Below are 20,228 nucleotides of genomic sequence, written 5' to 3'. Positions count from 1 at the left end.
TAGATAAGCCGTTAGCTGTTATAAATATGACAAAAAATGAAGACACATCATCGATCATGTTCTTGTCAACGTAATAGTAGCAGTTTCAGCGCGCAGACTAAAACTTATGACGTTTCTGAAAAGAAACTCAATCATAAAGATAAATGAGGGGAACTATTAAAATCATCAAAGAGCTTGCGAGGTATTGTTTAAAAGGGATAGAGGTTGTAATTATTGTGCTTGTTTTAAAACGTATTGCTACTTAGGTATTGATTGATATATACAGGGTGGTTCAACAACGCGATAGAAACTAGTAAAGTTATTGAGAATTAGTAAAAAAATCCAAAACGTGCACCGATCACATATGACTCTCTACACCACCTTTGGTTGACTGGTAAACAATTAGCCATTAATCCACTCCTGTACTCTGGTACACAAAGTTGAATAAATCAAATTTAGGCTATTCTTGCACGGTTTTAAGTCATGTATTTTGGCTACTTGATAATTTGATTACATGTCATTTAGTATGGTTTTGAAGAAACCTTTTCGTTATTGAGTCTGTGTTCGTACATAGTACAAGACTTTTTTTTTAAATACATGTACACTTCAACACTATGATAGACCATCTAATAGTTGCTAGTCCTTTATAAAAATGTATTATAAATTGGAGTCGTCTGAAGATTACAGCTTTCGTTAAATTAAACCAAACATATTTATGATAGGTAACCCACTTAAATTTAATTAGGTTTATTCCTTCATAAAATTGTTTACAAACTGTCGTGTTGAGAGACCGACTAGAAAAGTTTGAACGTTTGATATCAGTTCAAAGTCGGCTATTTCCTACGGAGCTGCGTTCGGCATTATGTAAATCAAGAAATAGGAATGGCATCAAGACAAATTTACAAAGAGACATCAAAGCAGTGACGGTGGCGTCGTTTGATTTCGCTCTTTGATTACCGACGGAGTTTGTTCCTAGTTTTCTGTTTCGTAATGGATCGGGTCACTGGGAATCGCGTGAAAATTGGCGATTTTAAAACTGCTTAGTTTCGTTTTGTCTCAAAATTCAATCGAATCGTGTTTGAATAGTAAACCTAGATTTGAATGCTGTTTACATCTATGGTCCTCTAATGCAAAAAGTTTATAAATCTTTGTGGACATCGGATTTCACATTAAAATATACTCCTTAAGTTGAATAGGGTAAGAGGACTGGAATTTTGAAGATTCGCCGTCCGATCCCCGTGGCAATAATAATCACATTAGCTAAGCTATTTAGGGCGCCATTCCATTCGCACTCGCCGTCGTTTCGGTCTGTCAACCGAACCCTTTGTGTTTTAATTAGCATCAGAATGACACTTGAGAACTTTATTAGGTGTTGCGGTCTTTAAACGAATCACGCATTCTGATGTTAACTATAATGTTTTGTCCATCACAGGGGCGTGTTTAGTGCCGTGCAGAAAGATGTGGAGTTTTTGTTGGCATCGCTATTATCAATACCGTCTTTACCATAAGGGCACACGGGGCCCGTGCCCAGGGCCTCCATTCTCAGGGGGCCCCGAAGGACCGACAATTTGATTACCAATTGTAGTCGAGAGCGGTCATTTTCGCAGCTTAAGAGAATAAAAAATGAATTGCGAACAACAATGTTACAAGAACGGCTGAGTAATTTGTCAATTATGGGCATAGGATTCTTTGCTCTGTGATATCTTTCAAAAAATTGACTTTAAAGATATAATGGAATATTTTGTTCAACAGAAATCCCGAAAGAAACCATTATCGTAATCGTAACCAAAAAACGAGCAGCATTCTAATATAATTAATGACATATTATATCATACTGTATTTGATTACCTATAATAAATGGTCATACTCAGTAAAAAAATGTTATTATAATTCGCTTTTTTTACTTTCCAAAAGGGCCTCAAATACTTGTGTGCCCAAGGGCCCCAGCCTAGTTTAAGACGTCCCTGGCTATTATCATACATTCGTAGATTTAAAATAGTGATTCCCTATAGTGAATATTCATAAATTGGCGAGTAAGCTCAGCTCTGCAGCATACGCAGTAAAAAAAAATAGAATGTTAACAAACGCGGACACGGCTCGTTTAGTTTACTTTAGTTACTTCCACAGTGTCATGTCCTATGGCATTTTGCTATGGGGCAATGCGGCCGATGTAGAAACGATATTTATTCTGCAGAAAAGAGCTATACGCGCTATTTATAACATGCACTCAAGGGAATCCCTGAGGGAGAAATTTAAAGAAATTAAAGTTCTCACTATGCCATCCCAGTACATTTTTGAAAATTTGATGTATGTTCGTAAACATATTGAGGAGTTTCCTAAAAAGTCGGACATACATAATAGAAATACTAGGAACAAACACAAGCTTGTTGTGCCGATGAGTAGGTTACATAAGATACGAAATTCATTCGGGTGTTTTTCTGTGCGCCTGTACAACAAAATCCCACAAGATGTTCAGAACCTACATATACATAGGTTTAAGAAAACTGTTAAAGAACATCTGTGCAATAAAGCTTACTATAAAGTCAATGATTATCTAGAAGATTGCACAAAGTGGGAATGAGTTGCTCGCTCCGGGCATTTCAATATTGTAGTAATTGTTACGTTATAATACTCATTGTAAAAAATTCATATTTAAAAAATTTTATTTAATATTAAAAAATTTATAAATAATAATTTATTAAAAAAAAAAAAAAAAACATGCCCGCTGAGTTTCTTGCCAATTCTTCTCAGTACGGAGGCTAGTTCTTGTGAATTGGCGGTAGTTCTTTTGACGTTCAACAAGTATGTACTTTCATTTATGTTGAATGATGAATAAAAAAAAATAAAAAATTATTTGATTTGATTTGATTTGATTGTAATAGTGATTATATTTGATCCCCTAATTTTATGTAAATTCATGGCGATATGCAGCGGAGAGCGATATCATTTTATTATAGTCGATTGTATTACGTCAGTATTTGCGAAACGGCTGCGGTGTTTGTGCACCGAATTCTAATAGATTCATTATGTTTGTAGTTTTTGATGAATGAGGCCAGGAGTTGCTGAGTTTCTGATACGATATTACTACTGTGTATCATTTAAATTACCTCATCTTTTTTATTAGACCACCATAAGGATGCCTTGCCATCTGGTGTCACGGTAATCCTGACGTTAGCCTACTTACATGATGTAGCGGTTTCCATTGACTCTTCAAACTCATGCATCCTTTTGGACAGAAATATTACCAACCCGCATGGTCTCGCAATACGTCTTACTACCAAAAATATTCAATGGGAGTCTCAGGCAGTAGGGAGATTACTACTACTTGGATGGTAGTTATCTGAGTTACGGTAAAACCAACCATTTCATTCCAAGCACGGGATTTGCAGTATTTTTTTTTAAATGATTTAAATGATATTTTTTTGTAATTTTTGCTTAGGTCAGTGGACTGCCAAAATCGAGTTGCTACCACTGTTACCATAGACATAAAATAGATATCAGTACAAAACCTCCACTGCCGTAACACGGCTGACCCACTATTCAAACCGAAACGGATTACTGCTCCACGGCAGAAATAGGCAGGGTAGTGGTGCATAGCAGTACGGGCTCACAAGACGCTCTATCTAAGAATATTGAATGATTTCAATATATTTGATCAGTTAGTGAAAAAAAAAAAAGCTAATATTAATATTGGCTTCCTAATCTTCATATGTATATTTCAAGGAAGCGTGCACAACCAAACTCATAGTTATGGTAACCTCCACTGGATGCAGGCCACGTATATCGCAGGACGTGTCAACTGACATGGCGTCGATACAGAGGTGATGTCAACCTGACTCGATTGTGTCTATGCTAATATCATGGGAGACCTTTACATCTCAGTAATACAACGGAACACTTTTTATTCTGTCGCCATTGACAAACGCACGTCGCGGATTGAATAATAAGCCATGTTTTTTAATGCCGAACCTCGTATGAATGTAAAAATATTCTTGCTTATTTGGGTTATTGCACTTGGACGTGCGAGGAGAGAATATTTCCAATGCCAATATTGCAATCCGTGAAGATACGAGGTGTGTGTTGTGTTGGCTATTGTTGTTTGTTGGTTTATTTTAGAGATCGGCACTTCGTTAGTTCGCGTTACGAAGAATGTTGGAAACGCCCACGTATTTCCGCATTGACATTTTTATTTAGTTTTCGGTACGTTTCCTAAAAATAATTATTAACACGTAATATGTTATGTAGAAATTTATTAGTCTAGATTGATACCAACAGGCGTGATAAGTAAATCAAATTGTATGAGGTTATATTCATCTGTTTTTTTATTTATTTATTTATTTATAGTTGTTTTCTTTGATTATAAACAGTATTTACAGAAACTGTAAAACAATCGAAACAATATTAATGTAAAAATAAAACAGCTGTAATTTATTTTATTTTGATTTACTTACATACAATCTTATGTTTCAAAGTATGCAGTTTTTAATTTTATAGAATAAGAATAAGCCTTTATTTTTCTGACGAATAAAGGGTTAATGCTTCGTATGCTAATTTCACAATTCGTTTTAGATTTTTTGTATAAGTTTGTTTCAGTTTTGTTGCCAAAGTCCACAAATAATGAACGTGAGAGAGTCCGTTAGCCACCGAATGACTCACGTCTGCGACGAAACGTTAGAATATTAATTAAGCTTTGTTTTTTTAAATTTCAAACGTGAAAAACTAATGAAAAGTAATATTTTTATCTGTTCGATATTTCAAAATCTCAATGATTATAATGATAAAATATAATTCATAGAACCAAAAACGAATGAATTAAAAGAAAAAAAGAAATAGACAAAGTCCCTTATGAACGTTGCAATGGATACTAACAACTATTGGTGGTAGGACCTCATGTCAGTCCGCACGGGTAGGTACCACCACCGCGCTTATTTCTGCCGTGAAGCAGTAATGCGTTTCGGCTTGAAGGGTGGGGCAGCCGTTGTAACTATACTGAGTACAACTTATATGTCAAGGTGGGTGGCGCATTTACGTTGAAGGGGTCTATGGGCTCCAGTAACCACTTAACACCAGGTGGACTATAATGTTAACAAATGCTTACTTCCATGAACGTAATATGACAATGTCCAAATTTTTTCCGTTAAATGTTTGGTTCTCATTAGCTGTCGAATCATTTCTTCATTTATGCTGGTGCACGGAAAATAGCTTATCTTATCTTGCTTCATTAAAAATGTTTGAAATTCGCCTTAATTTATTGGTAGAGAAACAATTGACAAATAATTGTATCTCTGAATTATGTCGGATAAGTTGAGAGTCATTTGTATACAATGATCATTGTTCTGACACCTTGAAGCGTGATTTCCATACATATTTTAATGATGCATATGTGTATATATTGTATTATGTTATAGTTGTATTATTTACATGTAAAACTATTGAACTGATTCGATTCGTTTTGTACCAAGAATTTAATTAACGAAAAAGAAACAGTAATCAAAATGTATTAATTGTCCTGAAACTTGAAATTATTGTAGATATTTTTATAATTTAAATTAAGTAATTGTAGAATTTATGTTTTTATTTGTTGAGGGTAAAGCTAAGTGGTTCTTGTTGTATCGTATGTCCATAGTTGTTGCAGCGGTTTCGAGTTTCAATTCAATTCTATGAGGGAAAATATGAATTGATTACATTCATACATTCATTGAAGTATCCCTAATTTTTATTTGTCTATTCGCTAAAATAACCAATATTTATTTTAAGAAGAAAACTAATGTCATTGTAAAATGTGTTAGCGATGTCCAATAAATTTATTAATGTGGGTAGTAATGTTCTTATCACCACAGCCGCGCTTGCGCATTGAGCACTTCCAAGAACTCTCATGATGTTATCAATCTCTTTGAATGTTACCTCAGAGTTTGAACTATGATAACCTCTTCACTTCGGAGTACAGATCTTTCGCACGTAGAGCATTATTTTTTTGTTCGTTATTGTTTTACCACCTGATTGGGAAAATTGATATGTGGCGTGCTTTGATCAACAAGCTGGCTATCTAACCCTATAGACATCATGATGCAAGGGTCGAAAATCGTAACTAACAATGTGTAGTTCTCAAAGTCGAAACATGATCGGTTCTATTGAAGAATAGCTCTTAGCTGATCTATTTTTCTTGGTATCTCAACTTCTAACGAATTCAGTGGTCAATAGTCAATAGTTTAAATAATCTTATACCAAAAATCGCATACAATATAATATGGCCTTATTCCAATCTATCATCATCTTCAGCCGGTAATGGTCCACTGCTGGGCATGTTTCTCTCCCAAACCACACCACTGGGCTCAGTCTTCGGTTCTCTCTATCAATTTCTTGCGGGCCTTTATGAATGAATGAATTAAAATTAATCTAAATTATGTATGTAAAGAAAAACCTTCATAGTATAAAACTTTCTTCTCTTTCTTTTTTTTTCTAAAAAGGATTTTTCATATATGTCATTCAGTGAAGTTGACATTCAGTAAAAAGAAAGTTCAGCTTGTTTAAAAATATAAGTTTTATTAGATTTGTTGGGCTTTAAATGTTGTTTTCTCATCTCTACATAGTATAAAAAACAAAGTCGCTTTCTTTGGCCCTATATTCTTAGGTATGCTTAAATCTTTAAAACTACGCAACGGATTTTAATGCGTTTTTTTTTAATAGATAGAGTAATTGAAGAGGAAGGTTTATATGTATAATAACATCCATTAAATAGTGGAAAAATCAATAATAAATTACAGTTTCCGAAGCGAAGCGAGGGCGGGTCGCTAGTTATAAATATAACAGAAAACGCAATTAAGCTTTTTATTGTTTATTTAATCTGGAGTACCCAACAAATATCATTATATATATTTTCAGAAAGTTGGTTGCTGTGTACAAGACAATTTTAGTTGCATGATAAAATATTGCAAAGGAATTCGAATTCAAAAATATCATTGAGTTTAGATGTTTTGCTTTTCAAAAAAACAGCCACCACTTCCTCGTTTTATTTTTACTGCTTAATTAGGCTTAACAAAGCGCTCCGAATCAGTAATTGGATATTTTAAAAGGACATACGATCGTTACTCTGTTCCAATACGCGTTCAGTATTTCCGAGCATCAATTAAATATAATCAAGCGACGCTAATGTTCATCATTAATCGTTTGCAACATGTGTTATTTTTGAATTGAGTTAGTTTTGACAATGTACGGTTCATTACCCCCGGCTAGTCTTTTCGGCCAGCCAATACCAGAAAGGTTAAGTGTCTTAGAGTGGTGCTATGACCTTCTAGCTTGATATAAAGTAAGCCCGCGGTCGCGTCAGGTTTACACATACCCGATCCTGTGGCCCGAACGGTAAACAGGATCGGGTATGTGTGATCGACGTCGCCCTAAACACTTCATTACGGACCCGCCCGATCCATTAATGATGCTTTTAGGTACCACAAGCACCGGTCACCGTCCTAGTCAAACCAGTCGCTTGCGACGAAGGGCTCGACGAGTGAATTAACCCATAGACATAGCCCAATGGGTTTCTCGCCGGATCTTCTTAGTGGTCGCGTTTCCGATCCAGTGGTAGATTCTGCGAATCACTGATCTTGCTAGGGCCAGTGTTAGCAACTCCCGGCTAGAGTCCCGTGAGTTCACCTACACGTCAAGGAGAAGCTGAAATAGCCTCTCAAGGCTATCAGCATAGGTAGAAAAAAAATTCAGGTTCTTGCTCGGTGCACGGTCTAGACAAAGCACAGGTCTCCGTACTCTTCGAGGAGTGACGTGACAGGTCGTGGTTCCAATCCCGTGGATCTCAGGCCTCCTTCGAAGGCACTCGAGCAGTAATCAGTAAGTTTCCCTTCTCGGTGGAGTCCTTAAGTTTGCCAACTCAATTCAATTTTATACTTATATAGGGTGCATTGTAATCTTGCGGGGGTACGTAATTCTGTCCATTTCAGTCGCGAAGAAGTCATGCGTTCTTGTATCATGGGTGGGGGCAACTGGGACAACCGTTATACAATACAATTGAGACTTCTATCTCAGGTCTCAGCTCACTTAGTAAAGTCTGTGGGCTCCGGCCAGACTTAACATTGTGTGTTTGGGTTACTCACATCTTCATGCTAGTAAAAATTCCCTATATTTATTTTTTCAAGCAACGAAGGGCTTTAGTGAAAGATTTTCTGTACGGTCCAGAGTTTTTGATGTGTACGAAATTGGTCGAATTTTATTTCACAGCAGTGTCTTTAAATAATTTGGATAAATTGCGCATGGCTACGCTGCTTAGATCAATGAGAATTATAATAAATTCATTATGTTTATGTTATAGTATGTTTATTTTGCGGTATGTACATTTTTACGGCACGGATGTGGTTTGGTATTGCTGCAATGGTGAGCTAATACAAGCGTGGGACTTAGACGATGTTATTCCGTCAGGGTGGAAGTCATTTGTGATTATGAGTTAAGTAAGTATCTCATTAGACAAAATGGTATCTGCCTGCGTGAACACCGACATAGCATCGCTTGATACGAGTAGGTACACCGAACGACTTATCCTTTAAGCCAATTCGTCCTCTCTCTCTCTCTCTTCGATCGGTCTCTCACTGCTGAGGATCGTGACTCCGTCCGATTCCGTCAACCAGCTGTCTCCATCGATCCCACCCTGCAGCCCGGTGGAGTGCGTCGCTGACAGGTATCCCCAGTTCCTCCGCTATTTGGTCCGACCATCGTTTGGGACCTCTACCCCTAGGCGTAGATGTCCCAAACGATGTAGATGTAGATCACATGTAGATGTAGATGCGATTAATCTGATTTTTGGATTATTCTAAAATTTATAGAAATTGCACGATTAGTACCAGATGTTCAGTTAGATCAAACACGTTTAAGCAAAGCATTGTTTATAAACAGTAGCAGATAGATTGCAGCAACGCTTGGCTTTTATAAGTTATCAGCGGCAGATCAGCCCTCTGAGTGTATCGCCGGATCTTTTCAGTGGGTCGCGCACTTGTAGATTCTGCGAAGCACGGCTCTCGATAGGGTTCGTGTTAGCAACGTCGTCAGGTTTAAGCCCCGTGAGCTCACCTACTAGTTAAGGTTACGCTGAAATAGCCTCTCAAGGCTATCAGAATAGGCAGAAAAAAAACTGCAGATCGCTCTGTTTTCAACTAGCCGTTCTAATTATAATTTCGTGGCTTCCACTTTAGAATACGTTAATATTTACCCATCCGAACTAGTGATCGTTATATTAACGACATTCGAAGCGCACGTTTGACTCGCACCGCGCCCATCTTTGCTTAAGTTTATCACATCGTTGCGGTTCCGTATATACGTAACCATCGTTCCGTGTTTATGGTTTATACAGATGATTATTTTAATATGCATTATCTATATATTAATACGTGAAGCAAAAACTTTGTATCCCTTTTTACGAAAATTTGCACGGACGGAGGAGTATGAAATTTTCCACACTTACAGAGAATATAGAGAAGAAGTGCACATGGCTAATATTTTTTTAAAATAATGCATAAAAGATACATACATTAAATGAATAAAGAAAACATTACACACACTACATACCATGTATTTGACGTACACACGCATGCATACTATTTATTGTCAAACTTGTTCTGACGTCTGTTGTCAAATTGAGATTAAATATTGTTTGTCTTTATTAATATTTTTTTATAGTGTAGTCTTGGGGAAATTTTTTATTATAGAAGTATAAAATACAATCATAATAGTGTACAAACTTACAATTCCAATTAATTATAGTCGAATTTCGACTACTGCGGGACCTCTAGTATTTATTTATTTGACCAAATTGTATTTAGGATCTATATGCCGGCATATAATGTTGTTTTAGGAAAAAAACGCAACCTCACACTCTAGGTGGCGGCTATCGCTCTCGTCAAGGACTTTGATTCTAAGCTCACATACTTCATATACGTCCAATCCATCGCCAAGAAAAAAATACTAGTATATAATAGTAAAATGCAGTACTGCAATTGAAATTTATTCGATACCAGCTGTTAACTGTGACTGTACCCGCGTGCTCAAGGAAAACTATCAGTCTATTTTCTGTGGCAATAAGATATTTTTTCGGGATAAAACGCAGCCACTGTCACTTCTTCTTCTTCTTCTTAGTCGCAAGCTTCATTGCTGAAGGCAGTGTCCCTGAAAGCCCTTCGTGTCTCTTTGTACCATCAGCTTCCATTTCCTACAGATTTCGGCTTCACTCAGGGCGGTCGAAACAGAGAGTCCAGTCATCGCAGTAAACTGATCTGACCAACGGTTCGGTGACCGGCCGGCGGGTCTTTTACTTCACTTACTCGACTTAAAACTATAACTTTTAAAAAATCTTGCGTCAAGCCGTTGCTTCGTTTCCACGTGAAAGAAGGATAAGCAAACACATAAAATACTTTTACATTCATAATGTTAGCATGGAAGCATGAATTATTTGCCACGAATCTTCGTTATTATAATTTGCGTTTTCCGGAACGGTTTCTTAATGGGTTTACATCATTCAAAAAACCGGCATTGGTTTCGTCTTAATGAACCCTAACACCGCTCTAAAATTAACGCCACGTTTGTCACCATTACAATAATTTCCCATATCGTTCCAGATGTCCCAGCTCAATATGACGACAGACAGATCTGTTATAGAGCAAAGCACGCCGAATATTTACAAATTTTGCGGTCATCACTTGGTGAGTATTAGTAACAATATCACTACTCATCCTTCCGTCTTCTTGTGTTTTGTTCATCACGATTAATTGAAAATTTTTAGAATTTAGTTACTAGGCTTACTACAAAATTCATAAGATAATAATTTGATTGCACCCTAGCTTTGATATGTGACTCTTCAATGTGATAATGAACATAAATTATGATTAAAAAGTACAGATTCCAAGCTATTTTTAGTTATCCGTAAACTATACCGCTATTAATAATGAAAAGAGCGTAGCTAGTTTCTCGATGAATATCGAAAAAATCCCGATTGTCACTCGAGATAGAAGTATTTAATTAAGGAAATATGAAGTCGTTCTAGAAACTTCGTAACCTTATCGTTTATATCTAACAACGCGATGTTATCGCTAGTAAAAAAGTGGTTGACGTTAAATCATATTAAATGTTCTTCAAACTTGTAAGGGCTATGTTATTTGATATCTTTAAGTTGGTACCCTTCGAGTTCTTTAGTCGAAATGAACTTCCATTGAACGTCAATAAACCGCCTATCCCATTGTATTGTAATTGGTATAGGTTTCAAATTTCTTGTATTGTCAAGAAGACGAGGAACTTGAGGTATCAGATTGCTAAGCAAAAAAATCGTTCACTTATTATTTCTATTCAATTTTCAGACAGAGTTCTGGATTTGCATGAATCAAACAATACAAGGTAAGTTAATATATCTGATTAAAAGCGACGTATAGATAATTTTTATAGATCGTTCCAACGAATTAAATTACTCAAATTAAGATGTAATCCCCAAACGTTTGACTTTTTATCTGAATGTAGAGTACTGTGGTAACCAGAGCCCATACACAACACAAAGTGAACACTGTCACCTAATTTGATTCATGAGGTTCCAGTCTCAAACGTCTTGTTTAAAAACTGTTAAACCGCTCGACTGCTTCGTGGCTAACATAGAAAGGTTGGTGGTATCCGAGCGCATTTACATTACCTACGCCATACCAAAAGACGTTTGGAGATTTCAGTACGTTGGTAAAATACTCGTAAAATACCCATTCACGAGTTAGTCATTTTTTACGACACCCACCCGAAAAGATGGGGTGGAGCTAGTCTACGTCGATGCCAAACAAATAAAGCTACTAATATAAATTATTCAAAGTCACTTTTCGTCTCGCAGAGGTGGTGTCGGGAACAGGGTGGTGGGGTCAAGTGTGCTGTCAATTGAGCCGATCATCGGAATGTCGGGCTGCGTGCGCTAGTGCTCTGGACGCGAAAGCCCTCACCGAATCCTGTCGTCGATCTGACGAAATAGCCATGTTCGACTGCATGGATAAACAACAGGAGGCTCAGTGGTGCTGTTGTGAGTACGAAAAACAATTATTTACGACATACACCGAGATTTTTTTCCTACCTAAGCTGATAGATAGCCTTGAAAGGCTATTTTAGCGCAACCTTAACTAGTAGGTGAGCTCACGGGGCTCAAACCTGACGACGATGCTAACACGAACCCTAGCAAGAGCCGTGCTTTGCAGAATCTACCACCGGATTGGAAACGCGACCCACTGAGAAGATCCGGCGAGAAACGCAGTGGGTTGTGTCTTTGGGTTAGTTTACTCGTCGAGCCCTTCGTCACAAGCGACGGGTTCGACGAGAACGATGACTGGTGCTTGAGGTCACCGAGAGCGGAACGTTCTCGATGCTGAAACGCCAATGGACTAGACTAGACCATCCAAGTGTTAGCTAACATATACATATAAATCATTTGCAAATATGAGCCTAAATAATTATCGATTTAAAAAAATCCATATTATTTCTTTAAGCCGCATCATAATGAAAGGCCTTTGACTCTAAATCGAGGTTATACGAAGAGTGTGGAGACATGAGTAAAGTACGGTCATGGGAGTAATTTAAACGCGGCACTGGTCGGTGTTCTAGCCAGCAATGTCTCGAGCATACTTCTCATGATGAAGCTATTCTAAACTTATGAGGGTGTCGTTCTTCTATCAGCACAGACGCAGTCTGTGTCGTGTCACGAAGCGTGCCAGAAAGTGTTGAGGAGGCTGGGACACTCGCGCATCGATGGCGACGCGAAGGAAGCAGCAGTTGATGCTTGCGAACAATCACCAGAGCTACTGCACTGCCTCAGAGACTTGACGTCTTCTACGGTAGTTGGAGACACGTCTAAATGTGAGTAGCCCTGTAAGTTTTCATCTGAAAAGTATGTTGTTTTATTGTACTTGTGTTATGATAGATAATGGATTGTTTTTCTTGATAAATCTACACTAATGATTTCATGTAATCGATTTCGATTCCATACTATTACTGGTGGCAAGACGTCTTGTGAGTCCGTACGGGTAGATACCACCACCCTGCCTAGTTCAGCCGTGAAGCAGTAATGCGTTTCGATTTGAAAGTTGGGGCAGCCGTTGTACTTTAGAAACGGAGACTTTAGAACTCATATCTCAATATGTGTGGCGGCATTTACGTTGTAGATGTCTATGGGCTCCGGTAACGAGAGCTCGTCCACCCATCTAAGCATTAAAAAAAAGAAACATTAGAGTTGATTGTACTGAATTACCTATATAGATCTTCCATGCTGCCATGAATCCGATTCTCAAAGCTGTCGAAGTACTTGTGAGTCTGTGTTGCGTCGGACCAGTGACATAGAAGAGATCGTAGAGGCATTGGGCCAAGACTGTGGAGCTCCCGCCATACATAATGTACTGTGGCAATGCTTTTTGAGGAAAGATGCACCGACGGACACCAAGGATCTGATTCCGAGGGACGTTGCGAATTTGCATTGTTGTTTGAAGGTATTTATTTACACGAATATCAATAAAAATGTATCCAGTTTTAATAGTAGCCAACAAATTTTCTGTTTTGTCTGAGGATTGGAATCCGTTATTTTAAAATCCACAAAGACTACAGTGTTATGGTCGGTAGCAACATTAATGTTTTCATGACTTATGGTAACCCCTAAAATATATAGGGTGTTTTTTAAAAGTTCCTTGAAAGTTAGTAAGTAGTGCTGATGTATTAAGAATTACTAACTCGATATCATTAAAAAGTATTACTATTCTTTTTAAAGCACGCAATGTAATACGACCAACTGGGGCGCGGGGTCAACGCCCTAGATAGAGCGCGGGGTAGGCGGCCACCTGCGTTCGGTGTTTTTCGAATTTGCTAAATGTACACTTAAGAACGACAAGTATTGTTCTTGATTGATTCAGTGATTGGTCGAACTCAGTGAATCAATCGTTGTTTCATTTATTTTAGGTTAATATTTATTTCATGTTTCGACTTTGGAAACGGTCTCATTGCACCATGTATATGGATTATAATTTAGCTGACTAGATTCAAATCAACTATCATTCTATCGTTTTAATATCATTCGATATTTAAATCTGACAAGAGAAATGAATCATTGATAATTATGTAAAACAGTTTACAGTTTTAAAACATAACACAAAAAAGTGATATTGAGGCTGCTCATTATTTTAATATTACTATATTTTTACCACATATATACATATTTAAGATCGACTGTGCCCCAATCGCAAATTATCTAATCACATACTTTAACTTGCGAACTCATTGTAAATAAATTACAATTTCAGGCGAAATCAGCAACGTGCAAGGAACTGTGTTTCCACACATTCAACAAGGGGTCGCAGGAAAAATGGGATATGTTTGACCTACAGTGCTTAGATAATTCACAGGAGACAATGTTGTCGCAATGCCTCGAGGATGGTATGTTTACGTATAAAGTTTAATCCACAAATATTTAAGTGCTTTGCGTTCTTTACCAATAATCACTTCAATTAACACCTACCAATATTTTCTTATGAATTATAACAGGCTCGATACATGTACTTTGGAAACTCACGGAACGGTTTCTGAATTCATCCGATCTACGGACACAACAATATGTACCTAAAACACGATGTTTAAATTGCTTTGGAGTAATGTACTCAAATTAGAATCACCTTCTTTGTGCAATTCTATTTTAGTCGAGAGGGATCGTTAGGTAGGAAAATGAGATATCGTACTATTGCAGGCGGATGACATCCTAATACAATCAGTAGCTAGAGAAAACCCTTTCTTTTTTCTTTTCCTATCTAATCGTTGGTAGCCCAAGGGGCTATTTCAACTTCGTGCGGAGAGGTAGGTTCACGTTTCGTTTTTTCGTTTCATCGAGTTAGAAATCACATCACAACGATTCTTAAGAAGTTTCACTTCAATAATTAAGTATTGTATCATCTTCCAGTGCGTACTCCATGCTCGCTGGGATGCTCCAGTCTCACTTACTGCAGTCAACTGAACGATCGTCACACGACCATGTTCAGGTCTTGTAACGTGCGCGCCGACTTGGACGCACACTTGTCGATGGCCGAACAAGAAGGCCGCAGGTAAAATGTTCACAATATTTATATCCAAATTAGGTTCTTTTCGTGTTTGTGGACAATTCTTCGAAATGTCAGTCAAAGTATCAATCTGACATAATAGTGTATTTTTAAAACGCAATGTAATTAAAACAGCTGATGCATGGCGAACGTCCGCTGATTGGTGTTCGTTTTACAAGCTTGTTACATTTATGATTAGGAAGGTTCACAATATTAATATCCTAATTCGCTTCTTTGAGTGTTTGTTGATAAGTCCTCGTAATGTCAGACTATATCAACACAACCTGACTTAATAATGAGTTTTGAAAACGCAATGTAATACAATTAAAACAGCTGACGCATGGCGAACATTCGCTGTTTGGCGAGTGTTTTGCATGTTCATTACGTTTATGATTGGCAAGGGAAAGATAAATTGCATTTGAAATAGATCAGTATTAATTAGGTTCGAACGGATTGCGCTAGTCGTGTATTTTTGGGTATTTCATTGGTTTTAGAACGCTGCAAGTGGCCGGTATGCATTTACCAGTGAAAAACTCAAGCGAGTGCTCGACAGATCTGTGGAAAAGCGTTGCGTGCGTTTTACACGTTAAGCCTTGCACCACCAAGGTATGTACTTGTCCAATTTATCGAGACCTGTTTGTTTGCGTTTGGTAAATTGATTTAAAAAGTGATAAAGATCTGTGAATCTGTTGGGTACTTTGTTTGTGTCATATGGCCAGACGAGCTTTTCTGTGTTAAGGGTTATTTATTAGAGTCCATAGACAAAGCCGAATGGTGGAGCCTTACCTTCGAATCGTGACGTTAGAGTCCCAATATGGATAAAATTAGATAGCAATTAGATGTTGGGGACCAGTCTGCATTTGGGATTCATTTGGGAAGGAATAAGGAAAGGTAAAAGCAAGCTCACATATCCGTCCGGGCGTAGCTGGAATAGCCCCTTAGGCTACCGACGAATAGGAATGGAAAAAAATAGACTACGTGATCTCGTGCAGGCCCCCCTAGTGGTCACCGTAACCTGACCTGTCTATACTATCGAACTATAGACACTTTTCAAAAAAAACAGCAACAAGATCCTTGTTAATTCTTTTGTATTTTCCTATTTCAAGGGTTTAAGTAGTCTTTTGTGCGAAGAAGATTGCGTGCAGATGTTATCGTCGTGTGTGGATTGGGCACAGTTCAAGTTGCCGTACACAGCTAATACGTTGTGCGCCCGGATTGTGCCGCAGTCCAACACGACCAACTGTGTGTCCTTGCAACAGTACATGAAGCCCAGTACGAGTGAGTGATCATTGTTTATTACTGAACAAGTATTAGTGTCAAAGAAAGAAATTTTGAGGTTAAGAAGCCCTGTCAGACCTTGCGACAAGTTTAAGTATTTTAGTGAGTAAAAACGCTCCTTATAGGTTTTCATGGTAAAGGAATGATTGTTTTAGAAAAACTTAAAATCTATGTATGGTTATTTGCGTATTTGTTAGTATTATTCTTCTATATCGTTCCCTCACTACTGAGGATCGCGACCACATGTGACGTTCTTCCACTGTGTTCGATCATGGGTGGCATGGACCGCATGGTATAGACTACCACCAAATGCTTCTCTTATTAGATCTGACCATCTGGCTGGTGTTCTGCCGACGGCGCGCTTGCCCTCTATGCGACCCACAATTATGAACTTCTCTAATTCATGTCTGAGAAACCGCATGATGTTCCCAAAGAAGCTCATAGCACGTTCCCGGTAGATGGAAGAGAGCTGTTTTCGGATGTTTAGCTCCCTTAGAATTATTATTAACTAGTATTAACTATTATTTTAGTATCTAGTATTAGTAGTATTAACTAGTATTATAGTATGCAGTATTAACTAGTATTGTAGTATCTATTATTAGTAGTATTAACTAGTATTCGTGTATACTGTGAGTTTGGTTTCGTTATTCGGCTGACGATCATGTGGCGGCTTTGTGCGCAGGCAGGTTGGCGGCGCCCGCGTCCCGTCCGTGCGCCGGCGCCCCGTGCAGCCGCGCACAGCTGTGCCGCGCTGACCGGAACTGTGCGCTCGCCGTCGCCTCTACTGCCGCTGCCTGCCGCAGCTACCACTGCCTTGACGGGTGCCCGCTCGGTAAATTCAATTCGCAGTCATAAATGCCACCACTCAAATATCAAGTAGAGCCAAGTGTGGATCCACGTGCTAGAACTTGCTACACGCTCCACCACTTGGGGATCTCTTTCAGGGAATAGTATTCTGCATGCATTCCACAATAAGATTATGTGCTCTGTAAAGTGTTGATAATACCTTATTTTTAATAAACTCTGTCTTTTAAATCTAAAAGACGAGATATCGGTTGGTTCATTCGTAAGGTCCGTTAAGAACAAATTTAATAGAGTTTCCTCAACATAGGCTTTCACATACTTTTTTTATTGTCCTTGAAGGCAGACGAGCATACGACCCACCTGACATTGAGTGGTTACCGTCACCCACGGACGTCAGAAATTCTAGGGGCACAGCTAAGCCGCTGCCTACAGTTTCGGTATCTTGATTAGAAGCCCTTTTGTTTGGTCTATCGTTGATAGTTCACTCTGAGTGTTTCCAACAGCGGTATTATACTGCGTCATATCTGCTGTATGCTTTTCAGAATTGCTGTCAATAAAAACGGTCGTGTCTGGAAGAGATAGCTTTTAGGTATATTACCCGCCAATTTGGGGCACAACAGAAAAAAAAATAGCCGGTTGAAATTGCGCCCATTCTTGGTTTATGCCCTCACACACACATTTTGTATTCTCTTAACAAATATTCGCTTTAAAGCGCTTGATTGATTGCAGGAGAAGGAAATTCTTACGTGGTGCCCATCGGGGCGTGGGTGAGGGTGTTCATGTCGGATTTATCTCACGGCCTGTGCTTCAAGATCTGCAAGTGCGAAGGGAAGGGCCTCACGAAATGTCAGCCGCTCCCCTGCTTTAGCATGCAGCACTGCTTCGTCAACAATAAACTTATCCTACACGGTAGGGGGAATTACGTCTTTTCTTTTAGACAGTATGTTACAGAGTACAGTTACAGAGTAGGTAGACCTTCATATTATGTGATTGGGTGAACGCGTTTGCCTTCACATGGCCCCTGATTGCCCTGATGCCCTAATTTTGCCTGAAGCTAAAAGTTTTATTAGCTCTTTGTCTGTGTATTCAGTTTGTTCGATTAGTTAGATCGCATAATATAATCGAATTGTTTCATAGTTGGGATCTAAAGATGAATTTCCCGTACAGTGCGCATATGACAGTGGGCCCTGAGCATATGGTACGATTGGAAGTTCATGATTTTTTTTTATTGTTTAGGTGGGTGGACGAGCTCACAGCCCACCTGGTGTTAAGTAGTTACTGGGGCCCATAGACATCTACAACGTAATTGCGCCACCCAGCTTGAGATATAAGTTCTAAGGTCTCAGTATAGTTAGAACGGCTGCCCCATCCCTCAAACCGAAACACATTACTGCTTCACGGCAGAAATAGGCAGGGCGGTGGTATCTACCCGTGTGTACTCACAAGAGGTCCTACCATCACTAATTGTTTTGTGACCCCGCAATGTAAACTGAAGTAAACGCTTCCCGCAATACAGGAAAAGTTTGTTTTGCTCCAGTCACTTTTTAGTTGTTCTACATTGCGTGCTGCGCGATTTTAATTTTTGCATTACCTTCGTTTGCGAGTGTGATACATCCGGTATATACATTAATACATGTCGTTGTGTCAGGTGAGAAGTTTTACATGGAGTGCAACGCGTGCGTGTGCGTGTGGGGCGAGCGCGTGTGTGCGCGACGTGCGTGCGGCGCGAGGCGCGGCTCGCGACTGACGCGTCTCCCCTGCAACTGCCCGCCGCACCACCTCCCTGCGCACACCAACCACGTGCTCTACCCCAACGCCTGTCTCGCCAGGTCAGACTATAGATTATACACTAGTCCATAATTAAAGGATCTAAAAAAAGGGTCAAATTATATGTGAGACTGTGCAGATTTGGGAAGGGACCGCGTGCCCAAGGAATAGATTTTAGGACCCTAACCACAAAACGACTCTCCTGCAATCTCAACTAAGCGTTCGATCCCCGGGGTCAGAACTCGGGTGGAGTAATTGGTGGTAAAACACTGCAACCAGACGCGCTCATCCCAGGGACGCCCGGCCCAGAGAGCCTTCGAGACGGATCGAAGGTTCTGGACGTCAGCCAGTCAGGTCGCCCAGGCGGTGCCGCTGGGCCACAACCAGCCTGCCAGGCCGGACGCAATACACCGTCAATCGGTCGTTCTTACGATGTTACTCCTTGGCGGTGCGCTAGAGTGACGGTAGCGCGCCGCGCGACCTCGACCCCCTCAGGTCGTCCCATGCCTTCACCGGGGGAAAGTCGCGCCCTACCGTGGCCGGGTTTATGTAATATAACGTTTCATTACAATATTTCTCTTTGCTTTTGCACATCTTCAGCGCTCGTATGGATTGTACAAAAACGATTTTCCGGAAAAATCTGAGAACTTCGCTTTTAATTCATTGTGATTTCACTAATAGGTGTGTGGGAGCGACGGACGCTGAGATAGAGTTCGGCGTCCAGTCTCCATGCGCCGGAGTCACGTGTCCGAGACGTCACGTGTGCGTGCCCTCCTCCAACGTATGCCTGTCTCGTCTCCAAACATCCTGCCCTCAACACGTTTGTGGTAAGATTTTACGTGAAGGCATGTCCACTTTGGATGAATGAATGTCCACTTTGGATGAAACTCGATAACACCGATATTAGAACCATTTATTCCACAAATAGTAATTTGTGTTTATTTTGTGCTAGAAATAGGAACTGTTTGGTAATGATTTCTAGGTTAACTATTATTGGTAGTTCCAAACATCAACATACTAGTGACTATAAGAAAAGCAATAATGTTGTTTGTATATAAAAATACGTATTTAATTAGTTGTTGATTGTTATTTGATGGCAGGTTCAATTTTCTTTAACAGTGAATACAACAGACTGCAATTCGCAAGCCGCTATGCCGGTGTGTGACACTGATGGCAGAACACATGCGAACCCCTGCCATCTTGTGATGAGCGGCAGGAAGATGGGCTATTGGGGACCGTGTCTTCGAGGATGTTCCTCGGTGAGCAATTTGGTTTTTTTTCCGTCATTCAAACTCCTAAAAGAATTTTTCTTTTCTT

The 20,228-nt window shown here is 39.2% G+C and overlaps 1 protein-coding gene across 1 annotated transcript in view; it reads left to right on the top strand.

The window, feature by feature from the left end:
• Positions 1-20,228, top strand: part of LOC101740837 (reversion-inducing cysteine-rich protein with Kazal motifs) — a 49,489-nt gene that overhangs the window by 28,024 nt on the left and 1,237 nt on the right. The window contains exons 4-17 of the mRNA XM_004931661.5: positions 10,593-10,676; positions 11,328-11,364; positions 11,837-12,019; positions 12,667-12,846; positions 13,246-13,472; positions 14,277-14,409; positions 14,927-15,068; positions 15,557-15,668; positions 16,169-16,340; positions 17,023-17,172; positions 17,874-18,053; positions 18,793-18,973; positions 19,593-19,738; positions 20,031-20,170. Of these exons, the coding sequence (XP_004931718.2) occupies positions 10,593-10,676; positions 11,328-11,364; positions 11,837-12,019; positions 12,667-12,846; positions 13,246-13,472; positions 14,277-14,409; positions 14,927-15,068; positions 15,557-15,668; positions 16,169-16,340; positions 17,023-17,172; positions 17,874-18,053; positions 18,793-18,973; positions 19,593-19,738; positions 20,031-20,170 (2,067 nt within the window). The remainder of the gene's footprint in view (positions 1-10,592; positions 10,677-11,327; positions 11,365-11,836; positions 12,020-12,666; positions 12,847-13,245; positions 13,473-14,276; positions 14,410-14,926; positions 15,069-15,556; positions 15,669-16,168; positions 16,341-17,022; positions 17,173-17,873; positions 18,054-18,792; positions 18,974-19,592; positions 19,739-20,030; positions 20,171-20,228) is intronic.

This window comes from Bombyx mori, chromosome 3 (genome assembly GCF_030269925.1).
Source record: "Bombyx mori chromosome 3, ASM3026992v2".
Lineage (NCBI taxonomy): Eukaryota > Metazoa > Arthropoda > Insecta > Lepidoptera > Bombycidae > Bombyx > Bombyx mori.
The sequence above is the reverse complement of the archived record's forward strand: the minus strand, read 5'-3'. Positions and strand labels throughout refer to the sequence as shown.